Source organism: Mesocricetus auratus, unplaced genomic scaffold, assembly GCF_017639785.1.
Source record: "Mesocricetus auratus isolate SY011 unplaced genomic scaffold, BCM_Maur_2.0 Super-Scaffold_6723, whole genome shotgun sequence".
Classification (NCBI taxonomy): Eukaryota; Metazoa; Chordata; class Mammalia; order Rodentia; family Cricetidae; genus Mesocricetus; species Mesocricetus auratus.
The window spans coordinates 252,409-269,118 of NW_024429183.1; the positions used below are offsets into that span (position 1 = coordinate 252,409).

The following is a 16,710-nucleotide window of genomic DNA, read 5'->3' on the forward strand; positions in this document are numbered from 1 at the left end:
AGTAGGTTTCACTTCAGGGCACTCCAGGGATGCAGAGATGGTTCAACATATGTAAATCAATAAATGCAATTTACCACATAAATATATCCAAGGACAGAAACTACATGATCATCTTTTTAGGTGCATTAAAGGCCTTTCACAAAATCTAGCATCCCTTTATGATAAACCCTGGAGAGACTATGGATGGAGAAAATACATGCCAAAAAATAAAAGCAAAGGATGGCAAACCAATAGTCACGATCACAGGGTATAGAAAAAATCTTGAAGCACTCCCACAGAACATGACAAGGCTGTGGGTGCCTGCTTTTGCCTCTCCTGCTCAACAGTGCTTGGAATCTTAGCTAGAGCAACAGGACAAGAGAAGGAAATAAGAGGGACACACATAGGAAACGGAGCTGTCAAAGTATCACTGTTTGCAGATGCCATGGTTCTACATGGCAGACTCCAAAGACTCCACCAGGAGACTCCTAGAAACTAATGAACACTTTTAGCAATGTGACAGGTTAGGGAATTAACTTGTATTTTTTCTACATACTGAAGGCAGACTTAGAAAGAAATCAGGGAAACTACCCATTCACATTAGCACTGAGAAATCAAGTTGGCACCAGGAAGCTTCCTCCCACTGACTAGCTTTCCTAGGACCAGAAGGTTGATTGGGAAGAAAACTCATCATCTGTCTCTACCTAACTGTGAATCCTGCAAGCTATGCTAATGATCAATATGGCAATATGTGCCCATGGAAACAATAGTGGCACAAATTATAGGGGTAACCACCCACCTTCTGAATCAGGTCTACTTCACAAGAGAACACGCAGGTGTGGTGCCATGAATCTGCTCAAAACCAATGGTTGGAGAGCTCATAGGTCCCAAGAAGTAAAATCCCTACTGTTATTTTGTCAAGTGGACACAGTATCAAACTGCCCTGTAAACGAATATAGATTAGTGCAACTCTCAGACCTCACTGAAAGAAGTTCCTATGTTCAGAAGACAGTGGTTAGTGCAGAAACTCACAACTGGCCAAAGTGTGGAGAACAAGTCAATGGAGTGCTAAACCACAAATGTGACACTGTGTCAACCTCACCCCACAAGACTCAGAGACCATCGCAGAACAGATGAGAGGGACAATAAGAGCTGGAGGTCAGGGAGGAGTAAGGCAAACAGTATTGCTGCTCTCCTGAATGCACAGCTGCCTGAACATGACTAAGGCAGTCAATAATACCCCCAGCATGCATGGGGGAGGGTTCTCAGGCCTCCCCACCAGAGGAACTATTGACAGATATGGCTTCTGAGGGGAGAATTGGTTTTCTTTAAGGCTGTCATCCCTGGAAAGTGGACCAATCCTCCAACGGATGGCCCCAATTCCATGAGGATATGAGCAGCAAAAATTGGACTCAGTAGGTTACAATTTTGAGAAAAAGGGAAAAAAGGATAAGAATTTGTGAGGGGATGAAGGTAGGCATACACCCATATGAAGAAATCAAGCTTTTGCCACGGAGGGGGAATTCAGAGTCTACGAGAGGCCAAGATGCAGATAGAATATGAAACTGAAGCATTCGGGCAGTTAGGTCGAACCTTACCAAGGTCGCGAGGTGGGGCGGGATTTTCTGTCAGCCAGACACTCCTGCCCACATAGAACAAGAAACTAGTCTAACCAGCTCCAGCTTCTGCTTCCCGTCTGCTAGGGGATGGTCTTTTCCTGTATCCCAACAAAGCTTTCCAGGAAAGAAAAATGCTCTGTGGCTCTTTCTAGTGGTGACACTGAATCACAGGAAGGTTAAACTATCAATGCCAGACGCAGTGCCCAGGGCAGTAATGTCAGTAGCACTTGACAACTTGGGTTTAGGTTATAATTCTCCAAAAGTAGTCACGCTTTCGATATTTCTATTTACGAAAACACTGATAATTGAGTTATAACGATAACTGCGATAACTAGAGAGTTTCATAAACACCTAAAAATCAATAGATTAAATTAACTAAATGAGAATACTTAAGGTGGAAAATAGATGCCCAATGAAGAATGGAGGAGTTAGAAGAGTCCTGGATCAACATTTCAAAATAAGTTCATTTGTCAATATGTCCTCCCAGAATTATAATATCCACTTAGCTTTCGCAATCCACAGACACAGGAACCTGCTTCATTAAGATTCATGCTTTAGTGACAAGGCCTTGAGACTGGCTTGTTCTCAGCACATCTCTCTCCCACTCACCTACTTGGAAAAAGTGAGAGTAAGGCTCTATTACTTCTCAGTTCTCTCAGATACAGTTCCTTGTGTTTTTCCACTTCCATCTTACAGGAATTGTCCTGTGTTCTCATTTTAGAGAGCTCAGAATCGGGCTTCATCAGCTCCGTCTGACTCCGCCGTGTACCAGCATCCTCCCTCCTCCTCTTCCCTGGATCGCCTCTGGGTGCTGCCTCCACCTGAAACCAATTACAACAGTTCACACATCAGAATGCCAGGAACTACTGTGAACTTGGAGACTTTTCAGTTCATACTCATGACTCAGCAGCTGTAAGCATGCTAGACATGGAATATACATTTTGAGGAGACACTCCAGGGAAAATAAGGTGACCAGAAAAAGGGAGTAAGAGGACACAGGGAGGGCAGTGGGATCTGGGAAAAGAGCAACAACAGATGATGACATATGTACATGAAAATGTCATAGTTTCTCTTCATGCTAGCAAAAAAATGAGCTCACCAAATAAAAACCGTACTGGAGCTTAAAATATTTTTCTTCAGTGTCACCTGTATTAAATATGACTAATACGTATCTGTGATGCATACTCTGCATGTGTGTGTGTGTGTGTGTGTGTGTGTGTGTGTGTGTGTGTGTGGAGTGCTATGCTTTGAAAGCTGACCTCGGCTCAAGCTAGACACGCTGAGTTGCAACCTCAGCTATAAATCACCTTGTGTTAGTTCCTATATAATTTCATAATTCCAAAAATAATAAAACCAACTCAGAAATTTTAATCACAGACACTGCAACCTGAAGAGGAGCTAACAGGTTTCTGGGGTTTCACCCTAGGAACCCTATAAGAACAACAAAAACAGTAAACACAAATGTCCCTCCACTAATGTGTCTGTTATGGGTCTGCATATCTCTAGCTATTGTAACTTATAAAATCATTAGTGAGGGTGTATTAGTGAAGGGAGGAAGGGATTATTTTAGCTTGAAGCCTGAAGTTTCAGTGTTGGGTCTATAAAAGGCTCGGATGTGAAGTCCAGTGTAACTTCCTGAGCCTGGCTAGAGTTTGGCGACCTGTCTCTGACCTGGAGCATCCACATGGGGTGACTCAGCCAGACCTGATGTAAGCTAGCTGTCTTCCTAGCTACCTGCCAGCTTGGTAGACTATTACAGGCCCCTACTCCTCATCCTCTCTCAGTCCTATATAAGTTCATACCTGTTAAAATAAACTGAGCTTCTGCTTCAACAGTCTCCCAGTTCAGTGCGTACCACACCACTCCCACCCTCCAGTCACAGCCCATCACTGAGGGAAGTCAGGGCCAGCCCCAGGGAAAGAGAACGGCTGGACTGCCCCCCACCTGCTAGAGGATTGGCAGTTCAGTCCATCATGTCATGGAAGTCACAGTGGAAGGATTCTGAGGTGGCTGCTCACATTATATCCACAGTCAGGAAGCCCAGAGCTGTGAATGGTACCCAGATCTCTCTCCTTTGTTTATAATCTAGGATCCCAGCCCTGGGAAGAGTGCTGTCCCCTTTAGGGCAGGTCTCCCCACTTCAATTAACCTAACCAACATAATGGCTCACAGCATGGATAGAGGTTCGTCTCTTAGGTGGTAAAGGATTTGCTCAAGTTGGGAATCAAGGTTAACCGTGACAGAGAGCAATTTCTTCACTGGTGCAATGTGGTGTTCACAATGCAATAGGAGTCAGCTTCCAGGAAGGAAAACACCAACGCCAAGATGCCAAGAGCATCTGCTTGGTGCATAGGTAATACACCTTTCATTTTATAGCAATCATATTTCTATCCTAGTGATACTGTGAGAACCACAGTTACATTTTAAGTTTTAATTACTATGCTCTAATAGATCCATGGAACAAAAATACCTCTGACCTACAAGCTCCTTGTCCAGTGACAGATGGTTCCTGAAATGCTGGAGGCTATGGTTTATGGGAGATAACAAGACACTTGTTTTCACTCCCCTAAACAAGTTTGTTTGACCCATCTGTACTGGGTATGCTTGATCACATGGGAGGTTCACTGGCAGGAAATATATCACAATATGTACTTGCCCCTGATTGGATGTAGGCTAGAAGTACATCCGGATGTATCCGGATTGGACCTGACAGAAAATACTTAAGCTGCTGCAAACTGTGACATAGTGTCATTTTTTATGGGAAACCTGGCCAGTATTTAAATAAAGCTTGCTTCAAATTTGGCTTTAAATATTGGTAGTGGTCTTAATCTTGACTGGTGGGATTAACAATACAACCACCTTTCAGGAACATAGACTGTTTCATGGTTGAGAAGCTCAGACACTGACAAATTTCAGTGCTAGGAGTCCTAGGTTACTCTGTGAGGTCCAAGTCAACCAAGAATCCATGTCTATGTTTTTTTATTTTACTGACATACTTTTCTTTTTAAAACTCCAAAAGAGGAGGGAGGACAGTTCTCTGGCACAAATAAGACTTAGTATTTATTCTTGACAAGGAGTAGAAATTGTAAATCATTTATTTCCCAAAGCTGTCACAGTTAGCTTCAGTTGTCACCCCTAGGCATAGAGACCCAGGCTGCTTAAGAAATGTAGCTGAGCAAACCATTGTGAGCAAGTCAGCAAACAGCATTCCTCCATGGTCCCTGCTTCAACCCCTGCCTTCAGGCTCCTGACTTAAGTTCTGGCCCTGACTTTCCTCAGTGATGGACTGTGACTGGGGAGTTCTACAGTGAAATAAATGCTCTTCTCCCCAGGTTGGCTTTGGAACATGTCTTAGTTAGGATTCCTATTGCTGTGATGAAACACCATGACCAAAAAGGGAGTTGGGGAGGAAAGGGTTAATTTGCCTTACACTCACAGATTGGAGGAAGTCAGAAGAGGAACCCAAGCCAGACTGGAACCTGCAGCTGGAGCTGATGCAGAGGTCATGGAGGGGTGCTGCTTACTGCTTTCTTATAGAACCCAGGACCACCAGCGCAGGGATGGCACCACCCGCAGTTGACTGGGCCCTCCCCACAGATCACTGATTGAGAAAACGCCTCACAACAGGACCTCATGGGAGCATTTCCTCAACTAAGGCTCCTTCCTCTGATGACTTTAGAGTGTGTCAAGTTGACACACGAAACCAGCCTGTACAGTCCTTGGTTTATCAGCAACAGAAAGCAAAAAGGTAAGAGTCTGACAATGAGAGAAATGCAGGATTCCTCATGTAGCCACTGCTAGATGTAAGAGTTATTAAAAACTTTTATCAGAGACTCAGACATATTCACAACAGTGTCCGAAGCAACACTGCTGATGACAACCAAAATGTGGAAATGAAGGGATGTGCCCGTCAGTGGTTCGGTATATGAAACAGGACCACCACTATTTCTTATTAATCATTACACCAAATCATTTAAGTTCAGCCTATTTCTGTAAAGCCAGAGGACTTACAACTCTACTAATAATAGTAGAAACATAACTGATACAAATGTTTTTATCAATATGCCTTTTCATACCAGATAACATACTCCTATGGAGTACCACCTGAGAAAGAACAACTCTCTTCTGAATTAGTGGCCTTAATGAGAAACCAATGAAACTGACTCACCACACTGATTCCTGCACTCAACCGTTTCCCCCCAGAGTGCTTCCATTTCCTTTGCTTGCTTTTCAGTTGTGACAATTAAGATGGAATTTTCAAGTTCAATCCTAAATATTTTAAAGGAATTATTCTCACAGGTGAAATTTAAATGCCACATGATTTCTAAATAATTGTCTTAAAAGTAATTTTGCAAGTTCTTTGAAAAACAGGATATTTGGGAGATGAATCATTTTCCTAGCTGTGCTGTGAAGTTTGGAGATTGTGTGAATAACTGCTTTCTCCCTTTCTTGTCATGGATGAAACCAAGGCGGTATGCAGGCAAACGTACATTCACCTCAGCCTTCCACACATGCACCTCTGCCTAAGTGAATGTGGGGCTCACACTACTCTGCCCATCTGCCTCATAAACACTCCAGCTGTCTTTGCGACCTGCATGCATTTATACCTCTGAATCTTACGGCACAGCATCTCAGCAGCTTTTAGCATCCCCAGTGCTTTTTGCAACTAGAACAAAGAGAAGGTGAAAGTTACAATTAGACTAGGGCAATTTTGTCCATCTTCTGTTTGTCTGAGTGCAGGCAGACCCTTCCTCTGCATGCTGTACTGTAGTTGAAGAGCTAGCAGACCTACTTCGGCAGGATCTGGTGACCCGGAAAGTCTAATATCACACTGTCTGTTTTTTTCCAGAAGTATCTATGACCCCAGCACTAGTTTTGAACTATATTTTATCAGATATTCAAGGTGAAACAATTGGTAAAATAGAGTAAATTCCATGTGGTAGTAGTAATGTAATTTTTTACCTCTGAACAGCTCCTCACTGACCTACATTTGAGAAGCTGTATCTGTGATGATAAAAATTAACATGGATGCCTCCCTCAGATGTCATCACTGTTCTATGGCTGTGAAGAAATGCCACGACCACGGCAACTCTTTGAAAAGAAAGCATTTAACTGAGGGCTTGCTCACAGTCTCAGACATTTAGCCCATTATCACAGCAGTGAACACGACAACAGGCATGGCAGACTGGGCCTAACATAGGCTTTTGGAACCTCAAAGCCCACTCCCAACTCACACTTCCTCCCACAAGAGGACACACCCTAACCCTTCTCAAACAGTGCACTGCATTCAAATATATGAACCCATGGGGCCATTCTCATTTAAACCACTACAACGTCTCATGGGATTATTTTCAGGGATGGTGTCTACACCGATGCCAGAATGTCTGGGTCTTCATCTCAACTCGACAGTTATGAGGTGAGGGATCCTGAGCAAGTTAATGTTTTGTCTTGGTTTCTTCATCTGTGCTGTGGAGATATTGAAAAAAACCACCACATTGGATTGGTGCCATATTGTCAAGGAAGGTACAGATGGCATGTTATAAGATACATATAACATCTGTCACTGGCATTAGCATCAAGATTAAATTTCATATTCCAAGGTGTGAGAGGAGAGTTCTTCTTGATGAGCCCTTTCTCGCTTTAGTAAGAGTGGCATCGTGTGGTGAATGAGACTCCTAATGCATCCTTAGTACTTCTTGAAATTTGACCTATTATACCAGTGTTGTGCAGCAGTTTTCCTGGATGACAACTTTCTGGAGGAGAGTGGAGATCACAAGACTCCAGAAGCTCATGAAAATTACTAGGCTCAAGATGACCACAAACTCACAGGACCCATGGGGCCCCCCAGGAGGTCAAACAATACTTGGGAGAAAAGACTCTTCCACAGAGCTGCCTGTACGCTGTGCAGGGAATGTCTGAGCTGTCACTATCCTGGGGTAGGCTTTTCAGTGATGCAGCTGCTCATGTCCCCCATGCTTCTCGAGGGATCCCCAAAACTCACTGTTGATTACAGTCCATCTTGGGCAGCATTGTTCGTCTGGTATGTCATTGTTGTTGCATCTAATGTGAATAGACACCGAGTCACATCTCCACAGAAAAAGCCACACAACAGCTGGACAATAGTACTCCTGCCCACTGAGAACAGCTGGTGCCTCCTAGGATCTTAGGGCTACTCCGTAGGCTGTGACAGTGCAGTGCAGTGCAAATGGCATCTGCTAGAATAAGGGACATGGATGTGACATGACCCAGGGGTGGGCTAAAGCCACTGATGGACTCTATTGTGGAATCAAGGGCCCTCAGTCTGTTCCAACCACTGACACGCAAGGCTGCTTTGTCACACCCCATGGGTGTTAAGCTGTTGTAGAATGGTATATAAAAGAAGCTGCTTCACGACTTTTCCACAAGTTATGTGCTAAGCATCTACAACCTCCAGTTCTGGCTACATAAGGAAAGAATGTAGGTATAATGTTTCTATCTTGAGGCAAACAGGAGCATTTAATTAAACATTGTCCCCTATTCATTAAGTGCATTTGATTTTAAATTAACTTTCTCAGAATATATTAAAAACAAAAGCTCCACTGTCCTCAGGAAAATTAGTGGTATGATATATATTTGCTTAAGCAAATATGTTCTTAATTTAAGAAAAAGTACCATATGTCATCTAATATTCCTCCCAAGTTAATTTATGTATAGGCGATATTTTCTCTCGTGCAAAAATAATTAAATCAATGCAAAGTTGAAGGATAAACTGTTCTGAACAGACAAGTTCTAGATGGACTTTGGACAATCAGTCTAGTCGGAGAAGGCTTTGTGGAACAGAAAATGGTGAGCTGCTCCTAAATAAATGAGGCCAGAGAGTAAACATGAAAAAGCCAGAAAGAACAGCACGAGGAAAGGCAGATAGATGGCACCATGAATTCATCTACCTGGGAGGGCAAAGTCCTGTGTTCAAGAAGATAAACAGATTAAGAAATGTAATAAAGTGGGTGGTGACCTCAGGGCACGATCCCACCCAGTTCAATTTCCAATTGGTGAAAAGAAGTTAAAGCAAAGCTTAGAGTTGGGTGTAGTGGTGCACACCTTTAATCCCAGCACTCTGAAGGCTGAGGCTAGCAGATCTCTGAATTCGGGTCCAGTCTGGTCTACAGAACAATTTGAGGTACAGCCCAATTTAGGCAGTGAAGGAAAACAGAAAGCTGGTGAGAATGTAATGGAAGGAGGGGGCCACGTTCCAGCTCAGCAAGCAGCAGAACTTGGCAGCTTCAGCCTTATGGCTCCGGAGTTAATGATAAAAGAAATCAGTTATGGAGTTTGCCTCTGAATCTAAGAAAAGCCAAAAGCCACTGAGGCCAGGCATGTGTCAAGGGTATCCCTGAATGGAGGTCTAGAGAGGCCATTGCATGAAGCTATGAAGTTGAAGCCTGGATTGCCTTGGAGACCCCAAATATTAGAGATGCTAGAGCCATGGGATACCTGCCAAGGAAAGTTGCTAACAGGGATGAGAACCAGCCCAAGAGAAAGAAGTGTGTTACTGTAAATAAGCTGAAAGGAGTTGGAGGTCTGAAGAGCATTTTGATATCAGACCGGAGAGGAAGAATTTGGAGTTTTCCCAGCTAATTTTCAATCTTGTTATGGTCCAGTATTTCCTTACTATGCTCCCTGCTCTAGTTTAGAATTGTAAAGCATATCCTGTGCCTGTATATGTCGGAAGTGTGTGACATGTTTTTTATTTTGATTTTACAAGGGATTACAGTTAAGAGATTGCATGAATCTCAGGAGAGACTTTGAACCTTACCCTTTTAAGTAAATTTGAGACTGTTATAAACTATGGGGACTTTGATGTTGAACTGAATGCATTTTTGCATTATGATATGACTACAAGTCTTTGGAGGCAGGAGGTGGAATGTGGTGGTTTGAAAGAAAATGGCCTCCAAATGGAGTGGCACTACTAGGATGTGTGGTCTTGGCAGAGCAGGTATGATCTTATTGGAGGAAGTGTGTCACTGTGGAGTTGGTCTCTGATTTCTCATATATGCTGAAGATACTGGCCAGTGTCTCAGACCACTTCCTGTTGCTTGCAAGATGTAGGACTCTCAGCTCCTTTTCTATCACCTTCTCTGCCTGCCTGCTGCCATGTCCCACCATGATGATAACGGATTAAACTTCTGAAATTGTAAGCCACCCCAATTAAAATTGTTCCTTTATCAGAATTGCCATGATCATGGTGTCTCTTGACAGCAATAGAAACCCTACGACAATTACTCAGATTCTAATTTCTTGAGTGACAGCTTAATTTATCAAGGAATAAAAGAAGTTCTTTCATGTAGGCAGAGGAATTAACATTACATTACGAAACATTTAACTAACATCATTATACTTTCTAAGCTAAGTAAGCCTGTATTTTAGCATAAAAATGCCTAAACTGACATTTATCCTAGGCATTGCTGAAGGCCAGGGTGTAATGATTTCACTAAACCCACGATAAATGATACATGGGTGTTTATTGGGGGACACTTTCACAGATAATAATAAAGAACAGGGGGAGCATTTCTCTGTCCTTCCAATCAGATCCCTTGACCCAAGAGAAAGAGCCCACGAGAGAGACCACGTCTCACACTTTCCTCTTTCCACTTCTGTTAGCCTGAAGCCAAGCCAAAAGGGATGTGGTCACCTTTGCAGGTTCACAGGCAAGATGCCGCTACAGGTTGCCCTTGGCTTACCTTGCACACCATCATCCAGATAATATACGATGAGAATCCACTATAAGCCAAGATTTACAACAAACAAAAATCAAATCTTTTCATCATTTACTTTTAGGATGAGATGACATTTCAAGTCTAAATAAAAGTCACGTGCCACAGAATGTTCTTGTCCCCCATGTACCACATGTACACAGTGGTCCCACCAGACTGCTGGACATAGTGCTGTGGTAGAGTACAGGGATTGTGCAAGCACAGAGTTTGTGTGAGCACAGGACTGTAGTGTTTCTCAAGTGAAAGTTCAAAGACCACATTTCTCAGGTTGTGTCCCTGTCCATAGGCAAAACACAACTATATGTGTCAAATGGAGGGAGTGTTACAGGTTATATTGGTGAAATAAAGTCAAAGTATGAGATTTTACCAAAGATTAATTCACCTCATTCAAAGTTTTTTCCTCAATTTCTGCCCAAGAATACATTTCAGGATGTGTCACATCAAGTTTCTCAAGGTATTGCTGTCTTTCTTTAGTTCTTGAGTTTTCAATGTTGCCATAAGACAACTGTACATTTATCATAGTCTTCTCTCCGTGTGAGGCAAATCTGCAATTAAAGATGCTGTTATTGAAATGACCTGACTATCAGTTACTATCCAGTAGAGTTTTGTTCATTTCTCACTCAGAACTTTTCCAAAGACTTACACTTAGAAAGTAAAGATGTAAGCATTTTGTCATTGGTCAATTTCTCTTCTTACTAATTCTATTTAATTTGGTTTCCCAACAAAGTGGCAACTTGAAAGTTCTTTTCTACACATCTCCTCAATCAGTCCAGGTAATTTAAAATTAAATAATTTTGAAGAAGTTAGTTAGCTGAGTGTGGTGGCAAATTGTTGCGTTTGGTTATTAGAAAAATCTAATTGGTGTCTTGCAGCCATTAAGCTGTGATTTAGAACAACACCCTTTATGTCATGGTTGACAAAGTGTTGTATTTCCCTAAAAGTTCCACACCTAATAGAGCATTTTCCCCCTAAGAAGTTGAGTCTACAATGACAAGATGCCCCTACATTTGTGCAGTAGAACTGGCATTACGTACTTTAAGCTGCAAGAATCTTTTCTCCATGTCAATCTTTTCTGCTGTGACTGTGGCCATGTGTTTCTTCTTGATGACAGCTCCTCTTGAAGGCCACTAAGTTTATAGTTCATACTTATATTTTTTTCTGTAAATAGATCACAATAATGGTCTTTGAGTTCTATTACTCTTTCAATTGAGTCAGCTAAAACCTGAATTTCCAAAAGCCTTGCAGAATCTACATTAAGAAAAAAACATATCTTTAAAAATACATGCACGGAGGAAACTCAATACACCTGCTTGCCATGTCCAGGCCACACCTGCAGGATTTTACTCTTTGCTGTGGGCATCTTTTCAAATGATTATGTCCAAAGCAACTATTTGCATGGGGAACCATTTCTTTCCTTTCCTTTACTAAAAATTAGTATATAATCATACTCCAATGTGGGCAGAATCCTCCCAAGTTTTTGAGGTTCACATGTTACACTCTTCCTGAAAAGATTCAGACATTATACTGGCCTGCTCCTGTTACCTGGCAGAATGCACTCAGGCAGTTCTCTGGTCAGCCAAGGGTTCCATGATTACTAGTCTGCACACATGTGTAAAGGACCCCTTTATGAGACAGACCCCACCCTCTTACACTCTCCTCCTCTCTTTGCTCTCCCTCTTCCTCTTCCTCTGTTATGCTCTTCATCTCTGTCACTTTCTCTCCCCTATCTCTGCTCCCAGTTGGCCAACACCTAACCACCCCATCACCCTTCCACTTCCCCTTTTCTCTCTTCTCTTCCTCTTACCCTCTTCATTTCTCTCTTCTTGCCGCTCACCCCTTTCTCTCTCTTCTCCCTCCTTCGCTCTCACCCCCACCTTGAATAAACCCTATGGCTAATGTATCTTGTATTTCATGTTCCATCTCGTAACCATAAATTTAAACAAAAGAACAACACTTCCATGAAGGCCACAGAGCTTCCCATCCTGGCAGGAGCCAAGCACCCCAGATCCCAGGTCTTCTCTTCCACCAATGAGACCAGGGTACCAGCTCGTCCGGCTGGACCAGGTAAAACAGGCCTTGAATCTGGGCCTATATTCCAGTGCCTGGGGATTCCCTGGGAACTGCCACAGAGCTTCCCATCGCAGCAGGAGCCAAGCACCCCAGATTCCAGGTCTTCTCTTCCAACAATAAGACCAGGAAACTAGCAGATCCAGGTACCAGGGGACCAGGTGGGAGGCTAAGCACCCCAGATTCCTGGTCTTCTTCTCCACCCATGGGACCAGAACTAGGATGAGGAATAGAAGAACTACCAGAGTATTGGACTTGCTAGCACCGACCAAAAGGGAACTCTGGTCCCCTAACCACCAGACCAGTAAGGGGCTCTTTCTGCACCCACTAGGAGAAGAGATGGGAAAGAGACAACACAAAAACACACTCAGCAACGAAAAAAATGACACCACCAGATTCTAGAGACTCCATACCAGCAAGACTCCAACATTTCAATGCAAATGAAGCAGAAGAGAATGACCTTAAATACAACTTCATGAAAATGATAGAGGCCCTAAAAGAGGATATAGGAAAATCCCTCAAAGAAATGGACGAAAAAACAAACCAAAATATGGAAGAAATGGAAGAAAAAACTAACCAAAAAGAACTCAGGAAATGGAAGAAAAAACAAACCAAAGAAGGCAGAAAATGGAAGAAAAAGCAAACCAAAAAAATGCAAGAAAAGGAAGAAAAAGCAAACTAAAAAATACAAGGAATGGAAGAAAGAAAAGAACAAACCAAAAAATTCATAAAATGCAACAAATTGATAAAAAGATGAACCGAAAATTGAAAGAAAAAATTCAAAGAGTGTAAGGGTTGAAAACTGAAATAGAGACAATAAGAAAACACAATCTGAAGAAAGGCTGGAAATAGAAAAGCTGGGCAAATGGTCAGATACAAGCATTACCAACAGAACACAAGAGATGGAAGAGAGACTCTCGGGTGTTGAACATACACTAGGAAAAATGGATTCATCAACCAAAGAAAATCTTAAATCCAACAAATCCTTAACACAAAACATCCAGGAAATATGGGACACCATGAAAAGCCTAAATCTAAGAATAATAGGTATAGAAGAAGGTGAAGAAAACCACCTCAAAGGGGCAGAAAACATATTCAACAAAATAATAGAAGAAAACTTTCCCAACCTAAAGAAAGACATGCCAATGAAGGTACAAGAAGCTTACAGAACACAAAATAAAGTGGATCACAAAAAAAGTCCCCTTGCCACATAATAATAGAGACCCCAAATATGCAGAATAAAGAAAGAATATTAAGAGCAGCTAAGGAAAAAGGCCAAGTAACATATAAAGGCAAACCTATCAGAATTACACCTGACTTCTCCATGGAAACTCTGAAAGTCAGAAAGTCCTGGATAGATATTCTACCAACACAAAGAGACCATGGACGCCATCCCAGACTACTATATCCGGCAAAGCTCTCAATCACTATAGATGGAGAAAACAAGATATTTCATGACAAAACTAGATTCAAGCAATATGTATCCACTAACCCAGCCCAACAGAAAGTTCTGGAAGGAAAACTCCAACCCAAGAAAGTTAACTACAATCAGAAAAACATAGGCATTAGATAATCCCACTTTACCAACACCCAAAAGAACAAAGGGGTGGAATTCCACACATAATTCCACCAACAACAACCATTCCAAATCAAAGAAGAATGAGCAATCAATGGTCATTAATATCCCTCAACATTAATGGCCTTAACTCACCCATAAAAAGACACAGGCTAACAGAACTGATTCAAAGACAGAAGCCATCCTTCTGCTGCATACAAGAAACACATCTCACCCTCAAAAATAGACATTACCTGAGAGCTAAAGGTTGGGAAAAGATTTTCCAATCAAATGGACCCAAGAAACAAGCAGGGGTAGCAATCCTAATATCTAACAAATTAGACTTTAAAATAAAATCAATCAAAAGAGATAAAGGAGGTCATTACATACTCATCACAGGCGAAATCCACCAAGATGAAATTTCTATTCTGAACATCTATGCCCCAAATACAAGACATCCACATTTGTAAAACAAACATTACTAAAACTTAAATCACATATAAAGCCCCACACACTTATAGTGGGAGATTTCAACACCCCACTCTCACCACTAGACAGGAATACCAGACAGAAACTCAATAAAGAAGCAAAGGATCTAATAGAAGTAATGACCCAACTGGAATTAACAGACATCTATACAACATTTCACCCACATAAAAAAGAATATACCTTCTTCTCACCACCACATGGAACCTTCTCAAAAATCGACCACATACTTGGCAACATATCAAACCTCAGCAGCTACAAAAAAAGTGGAATAGCTAATAGCTCCAGGCATCTTATCAGACCACCATGTGTTAAAATTAGAATTCAACAACAACACAAATTGCAGAAAACCTACAAACTCATGGAAATTGAATAATGCACAACTGCACCATTCCTGTGTCAAAGAAGAAATAAAAAAAGAAACTAAAGACTTCCTAGAATTCAATGAGAATGAAGACACAACATTCCCAATCCTATGGGACACTTTGAAAGTATTGCTACGGGGGAAGTTCATAGCACTAAGTGCCCACATGAAGAAACTGGAGAATAGTTATACTAGAGAATTAACAGCACAGCTTAAAGCTCTGGAACACAAAGAAGCAAACTCCCCCAGGAGGAGTAGATGCCAGGAAATAATCAAATTGAGGGCTGAAATCAATGAAGTAGAAACTAGGAAAACAATACAAAGAATCAATGCAACAAAGAGTTGGTTATTTGAGAAAATCAACAGGTAGAGAAACCTTTGTCCAAACTTGCCAAACAGCAGAGTGTGAACATGTAAACTAGCAAAATCAGAAATGAAAAGGGAGACATAACAACGGACTCTGAGGAAATTCAGAGAATCATCAGGTCATACTTTGAAAACCTGTACTCCACAAAATTCAAAAATTTAAAGGAAATGGACGACTTCCTGGATAGCTATCACTTGCCAAAATTAAATCAAGAGCAGATAAGCATTTAAATAGACCTATAACCCCTATGGAAATAGAAGCAGTCATCAAAAGTCTCCCAACCAAAAAAAAAAAAAAAAAGCCCAGGTCCAGATGGCCTCAGTGCAGAATTCTACCAGACATTCAAAGAACAGCTTATACCAATTCACCTTCAGCAAGTGGCAGGCTACAAGATCAACTCAAGAAAATCAGTAGCCCTACAATATACAGATGATAAAAGGGCTGAAAAGGAAATTAGAGAAACATTACCCTTTACAATTGCCACAAACAACATAAAATACCTTGGGGTAACGCTAACCAAACAAGTGAAAGACCTGTATCACAAGAACTTTGAATCTTTAAAGAAAGAAATTAAAGAAGCCCTCAGAAAATGGAAAGATCTCCCATGCTCTTGGATAGGTTGGATCAATGTAGTAAAAATGGCAAACCTGCCAAAAGCAATCTACAGACTCAATGCAATCCCCATCAAAATCCCAGCACAATTCTTCACAGACCTTGAAAGAACAATAATAAATTTTGTATGGCAAAATAAAAGACCCAGGATAGCCAAAACAATCCTGTTCAACAAAGCAACGTCTGGAGGCATCACCATCCCTGACTTCAAGCTCTATTATAGAGCTATAGTCCTGAAAACAGCTTGGTACTGGCACAAAAATAGACAGGTAGACCAATGGAATTGAACTGAAAACCCTGATATTAACCCACACACGTATGAACATCTGATCTTTGACAAAGAATCTAAAAATATACAATGGAATAAAGAAAGCACCTTCAACAAATGGTGCTGGCATAACTGGATGTTGGCATGTAGAAGAATGGGGATCTATCCATGTCTATCGCATGCAAAAAAACTTAAGTCTAAATGGATCAAAGACCTCAACATAAATCCAGCCACACTGAACCTCTTAGAAGAGAAAGTGGGTGGTACCCTTGAACGAATTGGTACAGGAGACAGCTTCCTGAACATAACACCAGTAGTACAGACAGTGAGATCAACAATTAATAAATGGACCTCGTGAAACAGAAGCTTTTGTAAGGCAAAGGACACAGTCAGCAAGACAAAAAGGCAGCCCACAGAATGGGAAAAAATATTCACTAACCCCACATCTGACAGAGGGCTGATCTCCAAAATTTGCAAAGAACTCAAGAAGCAAGTCTCCAAAACACCAAAGGATCCAATTAAAAAGTGGGCTGCAGAACTAAATAGCACTGAGCTGAATTCAAGAAATCCAGTGACAGAGAGGGAGGACTGATGACCAAAGGCATTAAGACTGGGGTGGTTTAACCCCAAGAAACAGCTG

The 16,710-nt window shown here is 41.6% G+C and overlaps 1 protein-coding gene across 1 annotated transcript in view; it reads right to left on the reverse strand.

The window, feature by feature from the left end:
• LOC121135792 (ankyrin repeat domain-containing protein 26-like) overlaps positions 1 to 16,710 on the reverse strand; it is a 42,744-nt gene that overhangs the window by 21,203 nt on the left and 4,831 nt on the right. The window contains 6 exon segments of the mRNA XM_040735047.1: positions 2,208 to 2,419; positions 5,767 to 5,799; positions 5,801 to 5,867; positions 6,206 to 6,264; positions 10,734 to 10,896; positions 11,386 to 11,509. Coding sequence (XP_040590981.1) covers positions 2,208 to 2,419; positions 5,767 to 5,799; positions 5,801 to 5,867; positions 6,206 to 6,264; positions 10,734 to 10,896; positions 11,386 to 11,509 — 658 coding nt within the window.